This window comes from Bubalus kerabau, chromosome 11 (assembly GCF_029407905.1).
Source record: "Bubalus kerabau isolate K-KA32 ecotype Philippines breed swamp buffalo chromosome 11, PCC_UOA_SB_1v2, whole genome shotgun sequence".
NCBI lineage: Eukaryota > Metazoa > Chordata > Mammalia > Artiodactyla > Bovidae > Bubalus > Bubalus kerabau.
Genome location: NC_073634.1, coordinates 71,484,612 through 71,506,448, shown reverse-complemented (window position 1 = coordinate 71,506,448; position 21,837 = coordinate 71,484,612). Strand labels below are relative to the sequence as shown.

The 21,837-nt window shown below is 53.3% G+C and overlaps 1 protein-coding gene across 1 annotated transcript in view; it reads left to right on the top strand.

The window, feature by feature from the left end:
- EHD3 (EH domain containing 3) overlaps nucleotides 1–21,523 on the top strand; it is a 29,469-nt gene extending 7,946 nt beyond the window's left edge. Inside the window, exons 2-6 of the mRNA XM_055539135.1 lie at nucleotides 3,202–3,378; nucleotides 7,177–7,274; nucleotides 15,046–15,458; nucleotides 16,160–16,324; nucleotides 19,393–21,523. Of these exons, the coding sequence (XP_055395110.1) occupies nucleotides 3,202–3,378; nucleotides 7,177–7,274; nucleotides 15,046–15,458; nucleotides 16,160–16,324; nucleotides 19,393–19,920 (1,381 nt within the window). The 3' untranslated portion in view covers nucleotides 19,921–21,523. The remainder of the gene's footprint in view (nucleotides 1–3,201; nucleotides 3,379–7,176; nucleotides 7,275–15,045; nucleotides 15,459–16,159; nucleotides 16,325–19,392) is intronic.
- Nucleotides 21,524–21,837: the final 314 nt, after the last annotated feature.

Below are 21,837 nucleotides of genomic sequence, written 5' to 3'. Positions count from 1 at the left end.
CATCTCTGCTGCTGCCACCCGGGCCTGAATTAACTTTTCTTTTTTTACCCTGCCGTGGGAATGTCTTTGCCTGACAACAGAGGCGATCTGTATCTCTCCCCACAGAGAAAGCAGCCACGAGAGCCCTCAATAGATTTTCCTTTCTGGACACAGTGCTGGCTTTGTTAAGGGGGCCCTCGGGGCTGCAGGTCATACCCAGATGTCCCTGAGAATTTACCCAGCCCCGGGTTCTCTGCTTGGCTTGACTGCGTCCCTGGATTTGCTTTGGGACTCACTGAACTCTGTGTTTCTCCAGACCCATGTGTGGTCAGCAAATCCAGGGTCATGTGGTTTTAGCCGAAGGGCTCTTGCTGGGCCGCTTGAGGCTCTGGAAACATCCCAGGAAGTGGCCCTGGCTATGCTGGGGAGCATCACCCTTTGTTCCTCACCATGGAGCTTACCAGGCTCCTCTGTCCATGGGATTCTCTAGACAAGAATACTGGAGTGGGTTCCCATTCCCTTCTCCAGGGGATCTTCCTGACCCAGGAATCAAACCTGGGTTCTCCTGCATTGCAGACAGATTGTTTACCGTCTGATCCTGCAACAAATACTTTGATCTTTGGGATGGTGATCTAGGTGCTAGGTACTGGTTTATGCGCTTATGGTCTATAACTAATTTAACCCTCAGAACACCCAGTGAGATGGATTTACCTATGAGGCCCATTTGATGGTAAGGGTTATAGTGCTCACATCAGAGGAAACGTGAGATGAAACGAGATAATTCATGGACAGTCTGGAACACTGTCTGGCACAAGTGCTTAATAAATCAGGACAATGACCTCCCATTTTATAGAGGAAAGTGCCGAGGTTCGCAGAGGTCGAGAACCTTCTGAAGGTTAGAGAAACCAGGTCTGCTGGCCCCAGGCCCTGAGGCTCCCTGCCTCTCCCCTGAGGCTCTGAAGGAGGTGTGCTTGAGAAAGAGGAAGCCCTGCCCATGGGCCGCTGGGGTGATACATTCTCATCACAACCCAGCTTTCAGAATGGGCCTCTGATGGGAGGGAATCCTGTCTTCACACCCAGATGTTGGAGGGAGATGAGGGGGCTTCACCAACCTAAAACTGCCAGTATAGGTGGGTGGCCCCCAGCAGCATATCCTCCATGGCAGCTCACCTGCTAACTCCTTGGGGAGCGAGCCCTGTGGTAACTGAACTGCTCTGGAAGCACGGAGTAACCTAACAGCTCAGAACACAATGAGATGCCCATGAGCTGGAAGAAACCCCGGCCAGTTTCCCTGGCTGCCGCCTGCTGGGCAGAGGGTGGGCACGGGGCTGGGGGCGGGTGGTGGTGGCAAAGAGCATTTCCTTAGGGTAGAGACAGTTGAAGAGCGAAGGATTTGGTGTTAGACTGATAAGGGTTTGGGTTCCTGCTCCATTATTAGCTCTTTAACGTGGAGGAAGCCCCATAACCCTTCAAAGCCTTGGGCTCCTCCATACAGCTGTCCCTCGTTCCTTGGTGTCCACGGAGCGCTGTTTCCAGGACCCCACCTGCCTTGCAGATGCTCAAGCCCCTGCAAGTATAAAATGGCACAGCACAGCAGACCCTCCGGATCCATAGGGCCCACATTCAACAGTTGGTTGTGTTCTCAGATGTGGAGGGCTCAGATACAGAGACCCCAGCTGCACCTGCTGGGGCTGCCAGAAGGAGCTACGTTCCTGAAGCGATGAGGGTGATATCAGTGGAGCTGTCGGCATACTGACAGTGTCCAGAGCAGGTTGTCAACCCCGGCTGCAATTTGAATCAACCAGGGAGTTCCTGAAAAAGACCAGTGGTCAGGACCCCATCCTGGACCAGCGGGTCAGAACCCCTGGGCTGGACCCAGCACTGTTAGCTGGAGCTCCACGGGCTCCACGTGCAGTGGCTGAGGCCCACTGGCCCAGGAGTTCCCAGGCTCCCTTCCTGGCCAGCAGTCTCTGATTTGCCATCTCTTCTCCTAAGGGCTCCTTGACCTTTCCCTCCGGGCATGAACATGGCCCCTTAAGGTTTAGGGGGAGGGTCTTGGCACACGCTGAGGGCTCACCCAAGGGTCTCTGTTTGTTGGGCAACCCACCCCTTAGCTTCTTGTCCGTCGTGGCCCCTGGGACTCTCCTCTGGCCAGTCCCAGCCCAGGGCAGCACTGGACTCTTCAGCCTGCAGTCCAGCCTTAAGCAATTTGGGCTCAAAGCTGTTCTGCTGCTGCTGCTGCCAAGACGCTTCAGCCGTGTCCGACTCTGTGCGACCCCAGAGACGGCAGCCCACCAGGCTTCCCCGTCCCTGGGATTCTTCAGGCAAGAACACTGGAGTGGGTTGCCATTTCCTTCTCCAATGCATGAAAGTGAAAAGTGAAAGTGAAGTTGCTCAGTCGTGTCCGACTCTTAGCGACCCCATGGACTGCAGCCTACCAGGCTCCTCCGCCCATGGGATTTTCCAGGCCAGGAGTACTGGAGTGGGGTGCCATTGCCTTCCCCGAAGCTGTTCTGAGCTCCTGCCAAAGAGTCCAGTTTTCCTTCCAGTTTGTTCTCTTCATTCTCTGGCTCACCGTGGGCTCCAAAGGGGGCTGTGGAGAGGGGCGGTGGCCTCAGGCTCTCTATGCTCAGGCCTGGAGGAGAGCAAAGAAAAACACATATGCCCTGGGGCCACAGCCTGGGGGCTGTGCTAGAGGGTGGGACTGAAAGTCTAGGGTGGGATGGGGATCCTCTTCCTAGTGAACCCCTCACACGCTTTCTATCATGTATGAGCTCTCTTTACATTAAATGACTGGCTAAACAGATCAATAACCACCTATGGCCAGCCAGCAGAGCCTCGGGGTGGTCTAATTCTAACCACATCTGTGTACAGGTACTTTGGCAGACTCCCATTAGCTGTAAAGTCCACAGTATTCTGTGTAGGAATCAGTTTCAAGCCATGCTTTATTTCTGAGCCCAAACCTTGCTTGTCCCACCCACCCCTCCACATCATGGAGGTGAAAAGAAAAGGACCAAGGACAGATTTGATATTTTAAGTTCAACTGAAATCCCACTTCCTCCCAAACGTCTTTGGATTCTGCATCCGTGAAAATCTCCCTTCCATGAAATTTCCCTGATTGCCCCTCCACCGTGACTCACCCCAGCATCTGCCTTGTTGTGGGCAGGCGGTGTTGATCTGCCCACAGCATCCGTCCATTATGACTGTGCTCCCTTCCACCAGGTATCTCCTGGAACAGGATTTCCCAGGCATGAGGATTGGGCCCGAGCCGACCACTGATTCCTTCATTGCGGTGATGCAAGGCGAGATGGAGGGCATCATCCCCGGGAATGCTCTGGTGGTGGATCCTAAGAAACCTTTCAGGAAACTGAACGCCTTTGGCAATGCCTTCTTGAACAGGTGGGTACAGAGGGAATGCACGCATCCTGGGTGCTCTCTTTTCTCCTTGGAGTATGAAAGGGCAGGGCAGGGTCTTGGGAGACCCTGTATCTTTTCCAGACCTGGAATCTCTCTTGATTGTCCCTTTCTTAGTGGGAATGAAACCACCATTGATTAGGGATATGGAAGCTGCTAACACTGGCCTGATTTCTCCTGATCAAGTTGGGGGAAGGATCCAACTAGTTAAATCCCATCTCTAATCCACACGTCCCTCCAGGAAAAGCAGAGAGGGCTGCCCTCTGTAGTTCCCAGCTTTTGCCTATCCTATGGAAGGGCTCTTCAGCCAGCTAGAAGGAGGCAGAGGAAGGTTTCTCCTGTTTTGGACATTGTTTTTACTTGGTGGCAGGGACCCTGGACTTAAGGTAGAAGCCCTGGCTTTGATCACTCTCCCTCCTACTAAACCCACTATGTGACCTTGGACAAGTCCCCTCCCCTGAGACAAGTCAGCCTGTAAACACCAGGGTTGCTGGGTCAGTTTGAGTGGAAGAAGCTCTAGCGGCTGCTCCGCAAGCTGACCCAGGCCTTCCCATTACTCTGCTTACCTAGAGTGCGCGCTGATCCCCTGATCAGGCTTATAATGTAGGTCCACACCACAATTTTGCATGCATATTGCATTAAAAAAAATTTAAGCTACTTTCTATAATTGAAGGCATTTAGAGTAAAAGTAAAGACTATGGGCTTTGGGTTAAGAGCCCATCCAACAGCACCATGCTCTTAGATAGATTACCTAACTGGTCTGTGTCTCACTTTTCCCATCTGTAAAATAGGATGAGAGTAAACGTCCTCCTCCAAGGCAAGAGGACTTTGTGAGAAAGTTGGCATTTGACACAGATATTCAATCATGAATGAAGTCACATGCAAAGGGTTAAAAAAATGACATTTCAGGAAGAGAAAACTGAAAAAAAAAAATGTGTATATATATATGTGTGTGTGTATATGTATAAGCAGAGAGGATTCAAGAATGTGGCTTAATGCGGGAACACTGTGACTTCTCTGCTACAGCCGCCACAGCTGAGTGACAGATGTATACATGAACTGTTCGCTGACCGGCCAGGCACGTCCCCTGGGAGGAAAAACAAGGAGCGTGGCAGGGCAGGGAGTCGGGGAGGCCCTTCCATGTACCACCGGCTTCACTGCAGCCATGTACAGGATGGCGGCACCCCGGGTGCCTGCTTCCCGTCCTTGTACTGCCCAGGGACCCTATTCCCCCTGACATCTCCCTTCCCCTTCTCTGAGGGGTGTCCCAAGCCTTTTCCTCAGCCTCCTCTTGCAGTGGATGACCTTGCTTCCCATTCTAGAGAAGATGGAATCATGTATCCCTGGGTTCCCTGCAGTTGGTTTGGTTCCAATCTGTCCATAAGTGGAGCCTGTTTGCGTCGGTCCTCCCCCGCCATGCAGCCCAGAGAGCTACAACCTCTTTTACCCTCGGGTCTGCCGCTTCCCCACCCCCCACCAAGAACCCCCTACAGCCAGCCATCTTCCCAGGGACGGCTCTGTCGGTTACTCCTCTTCCTGACAGCTCCACCCTCCCTTGCAGGGAACTATCTTCTTGAGAACCCTGCAGCAGGCCCTACTAGCTCTTACCCCCTCGCTTTCCGTCCACAGCCAAGCTTCACCTCCTCACTCCTTCCTGCCCCCGACCCTGTGGAACACGGCTTCCCTGTCACAGCTGCCCATGTGAACATTGTCTGTGACCTCTCTGTGATAAGCCGTGAGCACTTTCGGTCCCCACCCCACCCCATCTCTCAACCACCATCCCCTCTCAGCTCCTTGGCCTCCTCCTGTCTCCCTGGCAGACCCTCTCCAGTCTTCCCCGGCCCCCTCTTGCTCTGGCCCCTGTGACCTGGTGTTCCCCTCGGCTTCCTGCCCTTCTCACTCCATGCACCTGGCCTGGGTGATGCTCAACCAGAGCCCTGGCCCCAAACACCAGCCCCATGTACATGTCCTCCTGGTCACCAAGTGACAGCAACCCTGCTCAAACTGGTTTCAGCAAAATGTGGAATTTATTGAGGAATGCTGGGGTGTGCCTTAGAACCTATGGACAAGAATCTGGCTGGGCCCAAGGCGTAGAGGAAACCATGGGCTTTAATAGGACAGGGGCTGCGCCATGGACTATCGAGCACAGTGCCAGAAACACAGCACGTGCTTCGTAAGTATTTACCAGACTGATCTGGAGAAGCTGACAACCACCATATCAGATTGTATCACTCTTTTGCTTAGAACGTTCCAATGGATTTTTATCACCCTCAGTATAAAATCCGCATTTCTTAATGTGGCTTTCAAGGCCCTCATAATCTGGCCCCTACCTCCCTGTCTGGCCACGTGTCTAGCTGCTCCAGCCTTCTGGTTCTCATCTCAGTGAGAGTGTCCCCTGGCCTGGTGCCTACACACACACACACACACGCGCGCACACACACACACACACACACATGCTCCCCTCCCCCCTCTCATTTCCGTGTGGCATCTCCACCTGCTTCTGTTAGTTTCCTAGGACTGCCAGAACAAATTACCATGAACTAGGTGGCTTGAAAGTAAATATTGACTCATAGTTCTGGAGGCTAGAAGTTCAAAATCAAGGTGTTGGCAGGGTCATGCCCCCTTTGAAGCCCATAGGGGAAATCTTTCCTTGCTTCTTCCAGCTTCTGGTTACTCCAGGCATTTTGTTTGTATCAGAATAATTCCAGTCTCTGACTCCATCTTTACATGGCCATCTCCACTCTGTGCGTTTCTGTATCTTCACCTAGCTACACACATACACACACACACACACACACACCCTGGCTTCCTGCCTGCACCCCTGTCCTCCCAGCAAAGCTGGTCACCTTTTGAGGTCTTACTTCAGGTTCTGTCTCCCCTGTGCGGCTTCCTGGACTCTCTTTCCCATGCATCCCTGGCCTCCTCACCTGACCTGCATTTCTGCAGCCACCTCACTGGAGAGAAGAGGCTCCCTTCCCTGTCTGTTCCCAAGACAGTGGGACCATGAACTGTGATGGTCAGACACCTTGTTGGCTTCCACCAAAAATGGCATTTAAGAGAGAAGGCTTGAAGTAAGAAGGATCCAGCTGAGGTTTACCAGTTTGTATTTGGAGACTTTGGTATGTAACACTGGAAATGTTTCCTTGATTAAGGCTTGAGAAGGAAATGGCAACCTACCCCAGTATTCTTGCCTGGAAAATCCCATGGAGAGAGAAACCTAGCCGACTACAGTCCATAGGGCCACCCAGAGTCGGACATGACTGAAGCGACTTAGCGTGCATGCACGCTATCCTAATAGCAATGTTTGGTATTTGGACAGGCTCTTAAAAGCCCACATAAGCACTCCTGCGTGGTGTGGCCTATTCTTCAACTCCAGTTGTAGTGTCTCCTCCTCCCGGAAGCCTTCCTTCCACCTTGGATCTCCTGAGTCCTTCACTTGACCTCGTGGGGGTGCTGGTCCCATGGTACCCATATCCTTGTGCACACCTCCACTATTCTACCAGACTGTGCTCCTAGGGAGGCAGGGATTGAGCGCTGGACATCCTGGTGGCCCTGCCAGCAGGAGCTCACAGACATAGTCCCACAGCTGCCTTAGGATGCCCCCGAGGGCTTCCTCCAAGTACAGATCTTGGGTCCATTATGGGGGTTGGTCTAACTTGGGCTGGGAGTCTGCATTGGAACCTCTGCCCAGGGCAGGAGAGGTTGGTATGGGGCCAAAAGGAGGGTGCCTGAGAGGCAAGGGCAGAATGGCGGCTCACCATGCGTCTCTTCCCACCCGTGCAGGTTTGTGTGTGCCCAGCTGCCCAACCCCGTGCTGGAGAGCATCAGCGTCATCGACACACCAGGCATCCTGTCTGGAGAAAAGCAGAGGATCAGCAGAGGTAAGCGAGGGCCCTGGTAGGCTTGGCCCTGGCTCTGTGTTGTGTTCTTTCCAGAATGTTCTCCGGCTTCTATACCAGGATAGAGGTTCCTGGGGCCTTGCTGCCTCCTAATGAGTCAGTGCTGCCTCGTGTGCTATGTGGGGTGGTCCTAGGCAGGGGCTAGCACCAGAGTTTAGGTCCATTGTCACTCAGGAGCAGCTGGCCTCAGGCTTCTCATCTGTGAAATGGACATATCAGCGTCTGCCTTACTCACCTCATTGGGTTTCTTCCTGGGCCAGACCCTGGCTTGTTCTGAAGGTCCTGCTGTCCCTGCCCCAGGAGCTGGCAGCTCTGCAGGGGAGGCAAGTGCTGGTAGAGGACTTCAGCCAACAGCGTGAGGATGACAGTGTGCTTTGGGGTGTGAGAGCAGGGAGCTGGATCCTTGAAAATGCTCATTCCAGCAGATGTGGGTGGCTCATTGAGGAAGGTCCCTGGCCTGGGGGGTCAGGAGCCTGAACTTGGGAACCAGACCACCAGCGTTCTGAGCCTGCCTCCAACACCTGGCAGAGTGACCTGGAGGGTTTCTTTCCTTCAGCCGCCTCACCTGTACAGTAGGGGACATAAGTCTATCTACCTTCTAGGGTTGTTTGAGGATTAAAAGAAATAACACAAGTGAAAAATCTCCTGTCTGGCACATAGCAAGTGCCCAGTAAAAATGAGTTCTTACCAGTCATCACCACCACCAGCATCACTGGGTTTTTCCTAGCTCTAAAATACTAGATGGATACTGCAAAAGTCTTAAAGCTACAGCTCATGACTATGCTCCCCCAGCCTCTCCAGCCACACCAGGCTGTGTGCCCCAGGCAGCCCCCTACCCTTTCTGTGCTGATGCTGTATTTCTGGTAAGAAAAGCTGATGAAGCCATGCCCACCCCAGTCCTGGAGCTGGGAGCTGGGCAGGAGCCAAACTAGCACTCAGACAGCAGCTTCTGGCAAGGGAAGACTTTGCACAGGCAAGAGTTCTCTGGGCGACCTTTGGTGATGACCCACCTTCCTCCCACACATGCCTGGGGTGAGGTGCATGTATGGTGGTGCAGGGGTGAGGCGGGCATAGAACCGATGGCCTGGGTGGGGAGGGGCATCTCACCCCCTCCCTCTGGTCTACCTGCCCTTTGGAAGCACTCTGTTCAGGGCCCCATAGTGGGGTGCAGGGGGCAGCTTGGACAGCTGTATGCTTCTATTTGTTTCCCTAATTATTCCCTTCCTCCTGACCAGTCCCTACCATCACCCCTTAAGTCTTTCTCTAGGTCCTCCTGAGTTTAGGCCTAAAGGGGATTTACACAGACAGCCTGTGTTTCCTCATGGAAGAGAGAAGACAAAGTTCTCCCCTTGAACTCCCCAAGCATTGGGTGGCTACGTTCCTACAAGTACAGCCTGATCGGGGGTCCAGAGAAGATTCCAGCCTTTGGGTTTCCAAGGGCACTGGACTGGGAGTTTAGAGCATTGGGTTTTAGAACCTGTGGGTCTCAGTAGGTCACATTTTCCCCTGCGTCTTAATGTCCCTGTGAGTAACAAAGGGTAATCACTTGACCTCGTGTTGTCCACAGACAGTAATGCAAACTTGGACATCAGCTCTGGAACTGGATCACAGTGAGCTCCCTTCTTTTGTTTTTATGACACCCAGGGCCTCCCTATTAAACAGCGCCAGGGCAATCTATCAATACAATGGCCTTCCTTGCAGTTGTGCAGTGCACTCCCTGTGCAACTGTACATGGCAACCCTGCTTCTAGAGATGCCTGCCTTCCTCAGCTTCTGTTCCATTCTGTTCTTTTCCTATTCCTCTTTCTCCTGACTTTATCTTTGGACCTCAGTGGCTTCTCTACAGTAAACTGGGGGCTCAGTTTTCCTGCCTGCCCTTCCTATCTCCTTCCCACCCCATGCCAACTGCCACCAGGTCTCGCCCCACTTCTGGGAGAAGTGATAGCCCCGTGTGTGTCTCTGCAGAGCTGTTTGATCTCTGCCCTCCTGAGCCTAGACTATAAATGCAGCTGCTGGCAAAGTAGCCTGGGATAAAAACAAGAGCTGAGAGCTGAGCTGCCAGTCCTGCATTATTAGCCTGGGGCAGCAGGGCTGACCTCAGCACTCCACAGAGACCAGGAAAATAGAGGATGGGGATTGGATACCCTCAGATATCAGGGACACCCTAGATAAGGAAAGTTTCTAGTATGAAGACCACCCCCCACCCTTCACAATCAGCCATAGAATTCGGTAGTTCAGTGTTTACCTATATACATATAATCCTCTATCTATATACATCACGCCTCCCTCCACACATCCCCCCATGCACGCACACAGGCTATGTGCACGGAACCAAACACTCTTCCTGTGGCCTTTAGCCTAGGCTCTCAGAACTCTGGGTTTGGCCACAGCACAGATTTGGTGCTTCTTGCATTCCTGCAGCCCAGGGCCAGGATAGTCCTTGGATAGCCCAGCAGGCACACACCAGACCGAGGCGGTGAGTCAAGCCTGAAATCCAGCCATGTTCCACTCACTGAGCCTCATGCCAGGGTCAAGGCTGTGTCTCACCAGGGAAACAAGGCATCATTATCACATTTACACTGAGCTTCTTCTGGGCCAAGGCCTGGTGTGCCACTTCTCCCAGAGGCCCCTCCCAGGCCTCAGACTTCACAGGTGGAGCACTCAGGCGCCAGGCCAGAGCTGGGCCAAGTGTGGTCCTTGGTCAGGATGTGGCCCCTCTGCCCAGATCTGGGGGTGTCTTGTGTGTCTTGTGGGAGAGTGGAAACAGGGACATCCGGGAACCTGAACCTGGGAAGTCCCGGCCCACACTTGTCTCTGGATGCAGATGCTTTGGGTTGGTGGGAGAGGGGCAGGGAGGCAGTTGCTGGAAGTGACAGGATGTGTCCAGCCCGGGACTCATTACTGGGAAGAAGCAAGGATGCAGCGGAAGAGGAAGGCTCCGGAAGCCTGAGTGTCCTCACACTTGGGAACCACATTTCCTGTCCGCCTCCCAGCTAGAAACCCCCACAGGCCCCACCTTAGAAAAGCAACCCCACGGTACACTGCACACATCACTCCAGTGGACCCCGCCCTGTGCAGGTGAGCTCAGCAGGGCTAGAGCAGGAAAACACTTGCCCAGGTCACACAGCCGGGATGGGAACTCTGGTCTCCTGCTTCCCTGTCCAGTAGCTTTTCAGCACATTAGCATGGCCTGCCTGCCCACGAGGAGCTCAGAGAAGAGGAATGGGGGCACGCTGTCATCTGCAGACCAGGGGGCACTCTCTCCTCTGCAGCTTTCCCCTGGAGACCCCGGAGGGTCAGGGCCGATCCTCAGTCTCCCGTCCCTGGCCTGTTCCTGGCGCCCTCACTTAGGGGCCTCCAGGCCCCCAGACCACATGCTATACATACACATGTAGGGTTGTCACATGCCAGGGCGGAGTAGCAGAGTCCCGAGTCCCTTCAAAAGGGTGCACGGACACCTTGTGGCCGCCTGGGAGGCCTGGGACAAGGCTGTTGGGCCGCTTTTCAAGGTGACTTCTGGGAGGCATGTAGTGTGGCCTCTGTCATCTTAACTGGTCCCACACTTTGCAAGCTGATACCTTCTAATTTCTCTTTCTCTAAGATGTCTTTAAATCTTGACAGATTCTGGAACAGGACCTTTTATGTACCCACCTCAAATAAGCTCAGCACCCAGAGCTCCAGCCTTGCGGGGCTCTGAGCCGAAAAGGGAACACAGAGGGGAGTCAGGATCTGGGTCCTAGCCCCAAGTTTACCACCACCTGGCTGTGTGAGCTGGGGCGAGCCCCTTCACCTCTCTGTTCCCTCTCCCTTCCCTGTTAGATGTGTCTGCCTGTTTACCTTCTGGCACATGGAGAGTTATGAGAGTCAGATGAGACTGTGTGGCTGAAAATACCAAGAAATGTGCTGCCTTGTCAGCACCCTTGCACTGCCTCTCGGGCTGTGAAGGAAGCTGGTTGATGACTAAGGAGTTGCTGCACTTATTGTTGTTTGTCTCATTGATTTCCTCCTGCCTGGAATTACTTAGAAATGCTTTCTTCCTTCCAGTGCCCTGGAGCCTGCCTGGGGTGGGGGGCAGGCCTGTAGGCTGCCCAGGTTCTGCTCCAGGGGCCTGCTCACCTGCTCTCCCAGAGGAGGCAAACTTGCTACCTGGAATTCCAGGACTGCCAGCTTCACCACCAGTCTTCCAGGGCTTGAATCTCCCACCACCCACTAGTCCACATTTCATAAGCCTTTGGGTTACTGCAGGGACTTGAGAGCTCTGTTGTGGGGCTCTGAGCCGTTCCCAGGACCAGCGAGGGAAAGGGGGCTCACCACCCCAGATGTCCCGACAGAGCCTCCAGACTGAGTCTGGGCCCTCCCCATGGCTCTCTTGTAACCATGGTTCTACCATTGATCCCTCACCAGTCAGTCATTTTTATTCCCATTTTACAGCTGAAAAACTGAGGTTCAGACTTGCCTAAATCCACACAGAAACTAAATGGGAGAGCAACCCATTCCCCTTTCCTGAATAGGTCTACTCCGTGCTTTCCTGGATCTGCATAATCTCAGTCTACAAAACCAATTAGATACCCAGCCTGGAGCCCGCGAGACTCTATAGCCAGGAGCAGGGAGGCTGAGCTTCAGAGACAGCTGGCAGAGTCATTGCTTGACTCTCATTTCCTCGCAGCCACACCGGGGGAGGAAGCTTTCTCAGCATCCCCCCGCTGGTAATTTGATAGCCAGCCCTGCCAGAGCAAGCAGAATTTGCAAAAGTGGAAGGATGAAGAGGAGGCCTTGGTGCTTCTGAAATCCTAGAAAGGGTTCCCAGAAGCCATCTGCCTGCCCTCAAGCAGGAGCAGCCTTCATATGGGCAGCCAGGACATCTAAGACAGCAGCCCCCAGCCTTCCTTCCCTGGGATTAACAAGCAAAGAGACCAAGGACCAGAGAAGGAAGGCTTCTTGCCCCAAGACACACAGCAAGTTGATAGCTGAGCAGAAACTAGAGGTGGGCGTGTCCAGACCAGTGCTCCTCAGATGACCCCTTCAGAGCACACCCAAGTCATGGAAACTCGGGCTTGAAAGAAGCCTCATAGAGGGGCAGAGCCATAGGAGCAGCCAGGGTCACAGGCAGTCTCACCTGCATCCTCGTTGTTGATTGGATCCTCACAACCAGCCTCTGGCAGGGTGTGGTGGGTTCTGTAAGGTATAGGAACTAGAGAAGGCAAAGTTCAGAAAAAGAAGGAGACCGGCACTTGATAGGAACAGATCACCTTTAATGAGGCGAGAAGGGGCAGCAGTCAGATTAGTGAGCTGCTGCGCTAAGTCAAGAAGAGAGTAGGTATATATAGAAAACATAGATGCAGAGATACATCGTTTTGAGGGGGTCTGTTTTTCCTCGTGATTATTTTTGATTAGTTAGCTTTCAGCAACTGGCGCAAGGAATTCCTGAGACCGGCCGGAGACTGGGATTAGCTGGGAACTGAACATAATCAATCTTAATATCCATTCCTTTCTTCGGGGGAGAAAGTTCTTTTTTCTGTATAGAATGGTGGGGAGGATCTGGAGGGGAGTTTTAACTCCAGGCTATTTTGAGCCGTGTAGCTTTCCTTCAGGTTCCAATTTAGAGACCAGGAAACTGAGGCCCAGGGATGGCTTATTCACTGTCCCTGGGATGTAAAAGGCAGACCAGGTCTCACATTTCAGTTCTGAGCAGCACATGCTGATAGAGCACCTACTGTGTGCAGGGGACCATGCTGAGAGCGGGGAAGCAGAGGAGGATGCGCAGGCCCTGCCCCGCCAGCTCCCCATGCAGCGGGGGGACGATGCATCCTGATGGTTCCCTGGGTCAGCCGAGAGGCCGGCGCCTGCCTGAGGGGCACCTGACCCAGCCGTAGGGATAGGCACGGCCCTGTTCTGGCAGCACTGACCCGGTGTCTTCCCTCTCTTGCCCCTCCCCACGCGGGGTCCAGTCAGGCTTCTGGGATTTGCCCCACTCCCTCCAGGTCTTTGCAGCGGAGCCTCCTTGTACAAGGCTACCGTCATTGTGGACTGGCGAGGGCTCAGAGGCCGAGAGCCTCTTCTCTGTAGCTTCGCTGGCCCCTTCGATCTCCCTAGCCCGTGGAGGGGTGGCTGGAGAGCTGGGCTTAGAGCCAGAAGACCTGCGTTCTGGTCCTGAGCCCTGGGCAGTCTCAGCGGCTTGCTTTGAGCCGTGTCAAGTGTCCAGGACTAGCTGCTCTGACTGCCCAGCTGACGGTGAGCAGTTACCACCAGTGGCCACATGAGGTGTGCTGAGCAGTGAGGGCTGAAATCTACCACACAGGAGGGAGGGACATAGGGAAGGGGCAGTCTGCTCTTCGCAGCTGCCCTCCCCATAGCCGGCACCACCACAGCCAAAACCTTGTCCAGCTAGATTTGGGAGCAGGCCTCAGCAGAAGGGCAGAGGCCACTGAGCCCCACTGCCCTCCCCAGCCACGGCAGAGGGCAAGCTTGCTGGTTCCAGGCACCGCAGCACCAAGGTCGCGACCTGTTTTCCAGGTTGTTGGGGCACTGGGGCCCGGAGTCAGTTTGCCTTGATTTTCTGAGCCCTCTGCCTACTTTCCTGCCTATGGCTCTGAGGGACTGCCTTCTGGAGTTGAGGTGAGAGCCGCCCTCCACCTGGCTGTGCTGAGGAAGATTAAATATAGCCAGAGCCAGCCCTTGGAAGGGATGGGGGAGGGAGTGGGTGCAGGCTGCAGGCCCCCCTGGAGCAGGCGGGCAGGGACCTTGGGACTCAGTGGAGCTGTGAGTCCGGCCTGGGCACAAGGAGGGGAGCAGGAGGCAGGGGGCTCACAGGTGCAGGACCACTGCCCGCAGGACTGTGTAGGGTGCCCAGGGCCCTGTAGCCAGGTCTAGTCCTGAACACCCTCTCCCCAACACACACACACATACACACACACCAGCAATTGACTCTCCTCTCATCTCTGAGTCTCTCCTCTGGAAAGTGGGACTGTGCCTGCCTCAGAGGGTGGTGTGGGGGTGAATTGAGGTCGTGATGTGAACTGAATCGAAGTCTGAGGCTCTAACAGTCTCTCCAGGGGATTCTGCTGTACTCACGCTGAGGACCTTGTTACAGACAAGCAGGGCTGCTTGCCTCTCTCTCGATGGCAAGGCAGTTGCCGGATGACCCTCCCTGGTCTCTAATCTTCCTCTGTGAGACAGGGCGGGAACTTCTGGCTTTTTCCTTTTGGCTCAGTCTCCCACTCAATGGTGCCAGAGAGCTGTGGGACCCCAAGGTCTCTGCCTATAAAACCCTGTGATGTTGGAAGCCAGGGTCTTTGAGCCCACCCAGAACCTAAGGAAGGGCTCCTACTGCCCTGCCAGCGGTGTGGCAGTGGGGAGCGACAGAAGGCCCAACACTTCCATCCTTATCCCTGCGCTGCTGCTCCTGGGCTGTGTGCCCTCGAGCAAAGCCTCACATTCCCATCTATTGCCCTTTATATGGAAGAGGAGACTGAGAGGTGAAGCTGCTTCCTCTCTAGCTGCTAGGTGAGCTGAGCATCTCTGGTCCTTAAAAATCTATTAACTAGATACTTTTCGTATGCCCATTTATAGATGGAGAAACTGACTCAGAGACAGTCGGTAACTGGCTCAAGGCCAAATAGTGAAAAGATGGAGGAGCCAGAGTTGAACCCAGATCTGACTCCTGAGACCATGTTATTTCCACTGCACCGCTGCCCCACCCCAAATCCCTACCCTTCACCCCAAAGGCCCCTCCCCCTGACTCTGCTCTGCCACAGGGTACGACTTCGCTGCCATCCTCGAGTGGTTCGCCGAGCGGGTGGACCGCATCATCCTGCTCTTTGACGCCCACAAGCTGGACATCTCCGATGAGTTCTCGGAAGTCATCAAAGCCCTCAAGAACCACGAGGACAAGATGCGAGTGGTGCTGAACAAGGCCGACCAGATCGAGACGCAGCAGCTGATGCGGGTGTACGGGGCCCTCATGTGGTCCCTGGGGAAGATCGTCAACACGCCCGAGGTGATCCGGGTCTACATCGGCTCCTTCTGGTCCCACCCGCTTCTCATCCCAGACAACCGGAAGCTCTTTGAGGCCGAGGAGCAGGACCTGTTCAGAGACATCCAGAGCCTGCCCCGAAACGCTGCCCTGCGCAAGCTGAATGACCTCATCAAGAGAGCCAGGCTGGCCAAGGTGAGGCTGCCTCCAGGAGAGGGCCAGCATGGGCGGGGCCGGTGGTTTGGGGATGCGGTCAGCTGCAAGGGGAGAGGGCCACTGCCTGCAGCCCTGAGCTACTGTCTGCCCGTGTGAGGATGTCCGGTAGTCACTGCCTGTGAGCATCAGCCATGCGCACTCGGAGGGGGTGGGGCAGGGTAGTGTGGTGGTTAGGATGACATGCCCTGGCGTCAGATGGCCAGGTCGGAGTCAACTCCATAGTTTACAGTGTGATCCCAACCTCAGCAAGGCCCTTAGCTGCTCTGTGCCTGCTTCCACATCTGTGAAATGAAAGGGTTAGAAGACAACATAGAATAAAGATGGGAAAGCCCTGATCACAGTGCCCGGCATCCTCACAAGTGCTCTGTTCGTGTCAGCTGTTGTTACCGTCTTCCTCATCAACATCATCACCAGAATTACCATCCCTGTTACTGCCTTGACCTCAACCTCCTCACAAGCTCCCCTTTCCCCAAGATCTAGCGAAACAGCTCAGCGCTGTAAGCAATGGAAGAGAAAGAGGATGGAGACAACTTATTTCAGAAGTAGGAGCAGGAGGAGGGATTTGTGGGAAAAGATGGGGTGAGAGGTGCCCTGGAGGGAAGGAAAGAACTTGATCTTGATGGTAAAGGAAAGAACTAGAGGTCTTGATCTGAAGGCTTCTCCCTGCCCCTGTTATTCAGGTTCACGCCTACATCATCAGCTCTCTGAAGAAGGAGATGCCCTCCATGTTCGGAAAGGACAACAAGAAGAAGGAGCTGGTGAACAATCTGGCTGAGATTTATGGCCAGATTGAGCGGGAGCACCAGATCTCACCTGGGGACTTCCCCAACCTGAAGAGGATGCAGGTAACCAGTGTATGGGGGCTCCAGGAAAGGGATGAGCTGGCTGAGCAGCTCAAGCTTGGAGTAGACCACCCTTGGATGTCCTGGAGAAACTCAGCCCAGAATCAACAGGCAGGCAGGTAGCCCTGGGTCTGCCCTTCCTGCTGGGCTGACACTGGCCCAACAGGTGCCAGACCTGGGCCCTGGGAGAAACATGGAGCCCTGATGCTCCCAGTGGGTAGCGGTGTTAGAGGGGGCTCTGATACCTCCAGCTTATAACCTTCCCCTGTCCTGGTCACCACCGGTTTGGGATCCCCACCACATCATGTGAGACAGGACGAGTCACCTGACAAACAGTCTCTTGGCCCTTCATCGCCTAAGCTTACTGCTGAGATCTGCCTTGGCAGTGATTTGAACATACGCCACCGAGAAGCAGAAGTCTGCACAGGAGTTTGTCATCTTTGGAGTGCACCATGGGCGCCTCTCTTGGGCCAGGGTCGGTCACACATAGTTTCTTATGTCCCCCAAAACAACCCTCTGGGGGAGGCATTTCATCCCCCTTTCACAGGTGAGCAAACTGAGGTTTACAAATGTAATTAACCTGCCTGTGGTTTTAGTAATGTTTACATAGGCTCATGCGTTGGAGAAGGAAATGGCAACCCAGTCCAGTGTTCTTGCCTGGAGAATCCCAGAGACGGGGGAGCCTGGTGGGCTGCCGTCTATGGGGTTGCACAGAGTCGGACACGACTGAAGCGACTTAGCAGTAGCAGCACATAGGCTGCAAATAAAAACCCCAGGAGCTGTCCAAGGTCTAAGCAAAAACCTACCACACCCTGCTAACTGGATCCTCTCTGACCTTCTGTCTCTTGTCTACATGTTGAGGCTACAAAAGCACCACCTTATATGGATATTGTGAGCAGAAATCAGATTAATGTTTGTAAGGCAGTTAGCATGGCCTGGCACAGACTATACTGTTTAAATGCAATAGCAAGTTAGGTGAGATTTCACCAGTAGAGGAGGCAGGGAGATGACCACAAGGAACCTACCTCTGCACAATTTTTGCAACTTTCCATGATTCTGTAATTATTTAAAAAGGAAAAGTTTTCAAGAATTAGGGGATTAGGAAAAATAGCAGATGTAGCAGTAATATTGTTTTTGCCCTTGTTGCTTAGAGGGTTTCAGAACATCAGTGTAGTCCCAAATGTATGCATTTTTACTTTCCTATCTAGTAAAAGAAAAAGAAAGAAAAACATAGACGTCCAGAGTATGCATTTGTTCGTGTATCCATTCGTTCCTGTAACTATCCACATCGAGCCAGTCACTTGTTTCAGAATTGTTTTCACATAATTTGGGCTTCAACTTTCACTTTCTCTTTCTGTTAAGAATTTAATGATCTGTAAGCAAACTTTGGGGAAGATGACATTTGAAAGGGATCATATGACTTTTTAATGTGAGGAATTCTTTTGCAACACAGATGGTTTCACCTTCTCGCTTGTTTGCCCACCTGATGTCAGGTTCTGTTAGGGATGCTGGTTCAGTACATAAATAACTGTACTGTGGGGACATATGTGTGGGCTGATGGGAGTACTCATTGTGGAAGACACTGGGACCCCTAGTTGGGAGCCCACAAAACACACCTCGACATGGACAGGCTGGGAGGGGCAGGGGCCAGGGAGGTTGTGCCCAAGGGCAGGAGAAAGGGCTTGTCTGCTCCACCCTCCACATCACTCCCAGCCCCACCCTGGAATGGAGGTGAGGATGCCCAGGCTCACACTTGGTCTTGAAATATAGCCATGGGTGTTTTCTAAATTTTTCTGTAGTGTGCTTGTCCTGAGACTGTCCCCTGTAAACTGGCCTCCTCCCAGTGTCCCGAGATTGCTGTGGCCAGAGCCAGGGTGGGAGCCGGAAGCTCTCATCTTGTCATTATAGCGGCCAAGGAGAATCTGGGGATATTTGAGACCTGGGACCTTTAAAAATGGCAAAGACATGCAAAGCAGAACACATTTCTTTTACCATGTAGTGTGGTGGTCATGGGAAGGCAAGAAGGGGAGCTTTTATAAAACCTGCCTACCTGCTCCTGCCTCCTGAGACAGAACCCTCAGGGAGAAGCTGATCATTGAAAAATCTCTCCAGATAGTCCCTCAAGCATCCTGATTAAGAACCACTGGCTTGAGAATGACCTTTGGCTTCTACTGTGATTTATTTCTCATTGCCTGTACCTCCCTTTTTCCTTCCTAAATGGTGATAGAATGTGATTTCCCACTCTCAGAAGGTCATGAGGAAGAGAATGAGCTCATGTAGTGGAGTGTGTTTTCAAGTGTAACCCTTATTGAAGTAGAGACCCACATGACTCAGTCTCAGAGGGGTGGTGCATTCAAGAGCCACTCACTGTTCAATCAATAGCCAAAAGGAACTGAGAAATTTAATGACTGTTGCCCCTTGGTATGCACATGGGATTGGTTCCAGGACCCTCCACAGATACCAAAATCCATGGATGCTCAAGTTCATTATAATATAAAATGATGTAGTATCCACAAAAGCAGAGCCCTCAGATATGGAGGCCTGACTGTAATTTGCTCCCTAGAACACTAAAGGAATCCAAACAGATCAAAATGAAGTGAAAGTGAAAGTCGCTCAGTCGTGTCCGACTCTTTGCAACCCCATGGACTATACAGTCCATGGAATTCTCCAGGCCAGAATACTGGAGTGGGTAGCCTTTCCCTTCTTCAGGGGATCTTCCCAACCCAGGGATCGAACCAGGTCTTCAATTGCAGGCAGATTCTTTACCAACTGAGCCACCAGGGAAGCCCAGGAATACTGGAGTGGGTAGCCTATTCCTTCTCCAGCGGATCCTCCCAACCCAGGAATCAAACTGGGGTCTCCTGCATTGCAGGCAGATTCTTTACCAATTGAACTATCAGGAAAGCCCCAAATAGATCAAACCAGTTGTTAAATCTTTCTTCTCCAACCCCTGCAATAGCCTCTCTCCTGAAAAATCCACCAAGAGTCAATATATCTTTTGTCTCTTTCTCTCATATCTTTTCTGGGCCCACTGTCTTCTGTCCTCACCTTTTTTCTCTCTCTCTTCCCAGGACCAGCTACAAGCCCAGGACTTTAGCAAATTCCAGCCCCTGAAAAGCAAGCTGCTGGAGGTGGTGGATGACATGCTGGCTCATGACATTGCCCAGCTCATGGTGCTGGTGCGCCAGGAGGAGACCCAGCGGCCTGCCCAGATAGTGAAGGGTGGAGCATTCGAGGGCACCCTCCATGGCCCCTTCGGGCATGGCTATGGGGAGGGGGCCGGGGAGGGCATTGATGATGCCGAGTGGGTGGTAGCCAGGGACAAGCCCATGTACGATGAGATCTTCTACACCCTGTCACCGGTGGATGGCAAGATCACGGGCGCCAACGCCAAGAAGGAGATGGTGCGCTCCAAGCTGCCCAATAGCGTGCTGGGCAAGATCTGGAAGCTGGCCGACATCGACAAGGATGGCATGCTGGATGATGAGGAGTTCGCACTGGCCAACCACCTCATCAAGGTCAAGCTGGAGGGGCATGAGCTGCCCAACGAGCTGCCCGCCCACCTTGTACCCCCCTCCAAAAGGAAGGCCACCGAGTGATGGAAGGGGGGGAGGTCCAGAGCAGGCAGGTGTTAGAGGAGATGGGAGAGGCGATCACACACACACACACACACACACATACACACACACACAGATGTTGAGACTGGCACTGCAGATAAGGGAACAAGGATCCCCAGGTTTCCAGGATACATCTCCAAGTATCTGTGGCTGAAACACAGAAGCACCTCGAGTCCCAGGAGTCATGCCTCAGTCTCCATCCCTCTTTCCCTCCCTGGTCCCACTGCCCAGAGACCCACCTTCTCCTGTGGAGGCCTTTCACTCGGCCACAGATGGCCCACCCACCTCCAGATTCCCCGAACCCAGAGCAGATGGAAAAGGCTTTTCACTTAATAGACAATCCACTTTTTTCTATGCTTTATCCCCACCTCTTTGACTTGCTAACATGAAATCTGCTCTGGGGCCAAGAGATGGGAGGGGAGGGGGCTTCCGCAGGGAGGGGAGTGAAGGGGGAAGTGTCCTCAGGGAACCAGGCCGCAGACTTGAAGAGACGTAGCCACAGCCGTGAGCCCTCTTCTTTCCCATGCTGAGGCTCTGACTGCCTCAGCAGACCTGGCTTTAAACTTGCTTGCATTTCCTTTCAAAGAATCCCAGAACCAGAGAGAGAAAGGAAAAACTTGGCAGGAAAGAAAGCAAAGAAATTGTCCTGTCATCCGTTGCTCTCGTAGCCAGTCAGTGGTGGTTTTATTCCACAGATTTTGTGAGATTCCTGTTTTTCCCACCTGGCCTCTGTGTGGATGCTTGTACTTGACACATTTATCCACCCCTTCTGAGTGCCAGGAGCTGCATCAGGCGCTTCATATACCTTATTCCAAGTTGTCCTTAATCATGCTCCAAGGAAGTCTGTGTTAGCCCCTCCCATTTGAGCCTGAGACTCAGGAGAGTTCAGGTGACCCTCCCAGGTCACACAGCTCACATGTGATGGAGCTAGGGCCACAGACTGGCCTCTGCTGTGATGATGGACAGGATCCCTGTGTTTCCGGCTAATGACAAACTGTGAGGAGTTAGCTGAGCACGCAGTCCCCGCGCGGGCTCCCAGAGAAGGCTGGCAAGGGAGAGCGGCCAGCCAGCGCTTGGTGGGCCATCAGTCTGGCCATCTGTCACAGCACAGAAGCAAACCGTGCCTTCTGGAGATTCGCCCCATGTTCCCAACCTCACAGAAGCCCAACAGCAGCAGCAGGAATGTGAGCTGGCCTGTTGGGTGCTGTTTGCCTCTGACTCTGCTCCGCCTCCCACCCCGCAGCCTGAATCATCCTGGCTCAAATGCAGCCTCCAACTCTTCTCAAGTGGGACCTCCTGCTGACTGTCGAGAAGGCCAGTTCAAGAGGTCTGAGGCCGTGGTCTCTGCAGGACCCACGACTCTGCAGTGTCTGGCAAATCCCCACCATTCCTGATGCCCTACAGCCGCCCTTACAGTCTCTCCCTTGGCTTGCTTTGTGGCCACTGAACCAATCACTTTGTACGCTATGCTCCTACTGTGATGGAAAACGAAAACAAGTATAAGTTATTTTGTATCTATGTTCAGACTATATAGAAAATATTCTATGTATCTACTATGTGCTTACTACTGCAGTGCATTTGTCATTAGTATTCATGTTAATATAGCACATTTATCCTTTGGTATCTGCTCGGCCATGGAGCATGATTCCATGGGAGGCTGACGGAGAGGAGTTGGGTTAACTCGGGCATCTCTGGCAGAGGACCGGGGCCACCCATAGCCAGCATCCACAGGTAGCGTCCCGTTGGCCTGGTGCTTCTCCAGGCCCACTGACTACCCAGGCTGCCCGGTGGAACAACCCTGCCACTCTGGAGGGAAGATGATCCCCAACTCCTGGGCTTCCTTCTGCATCCACACATTTCTCTTTCTCATGAAATGAAGGCCAAAGGGAAACCAAGGCA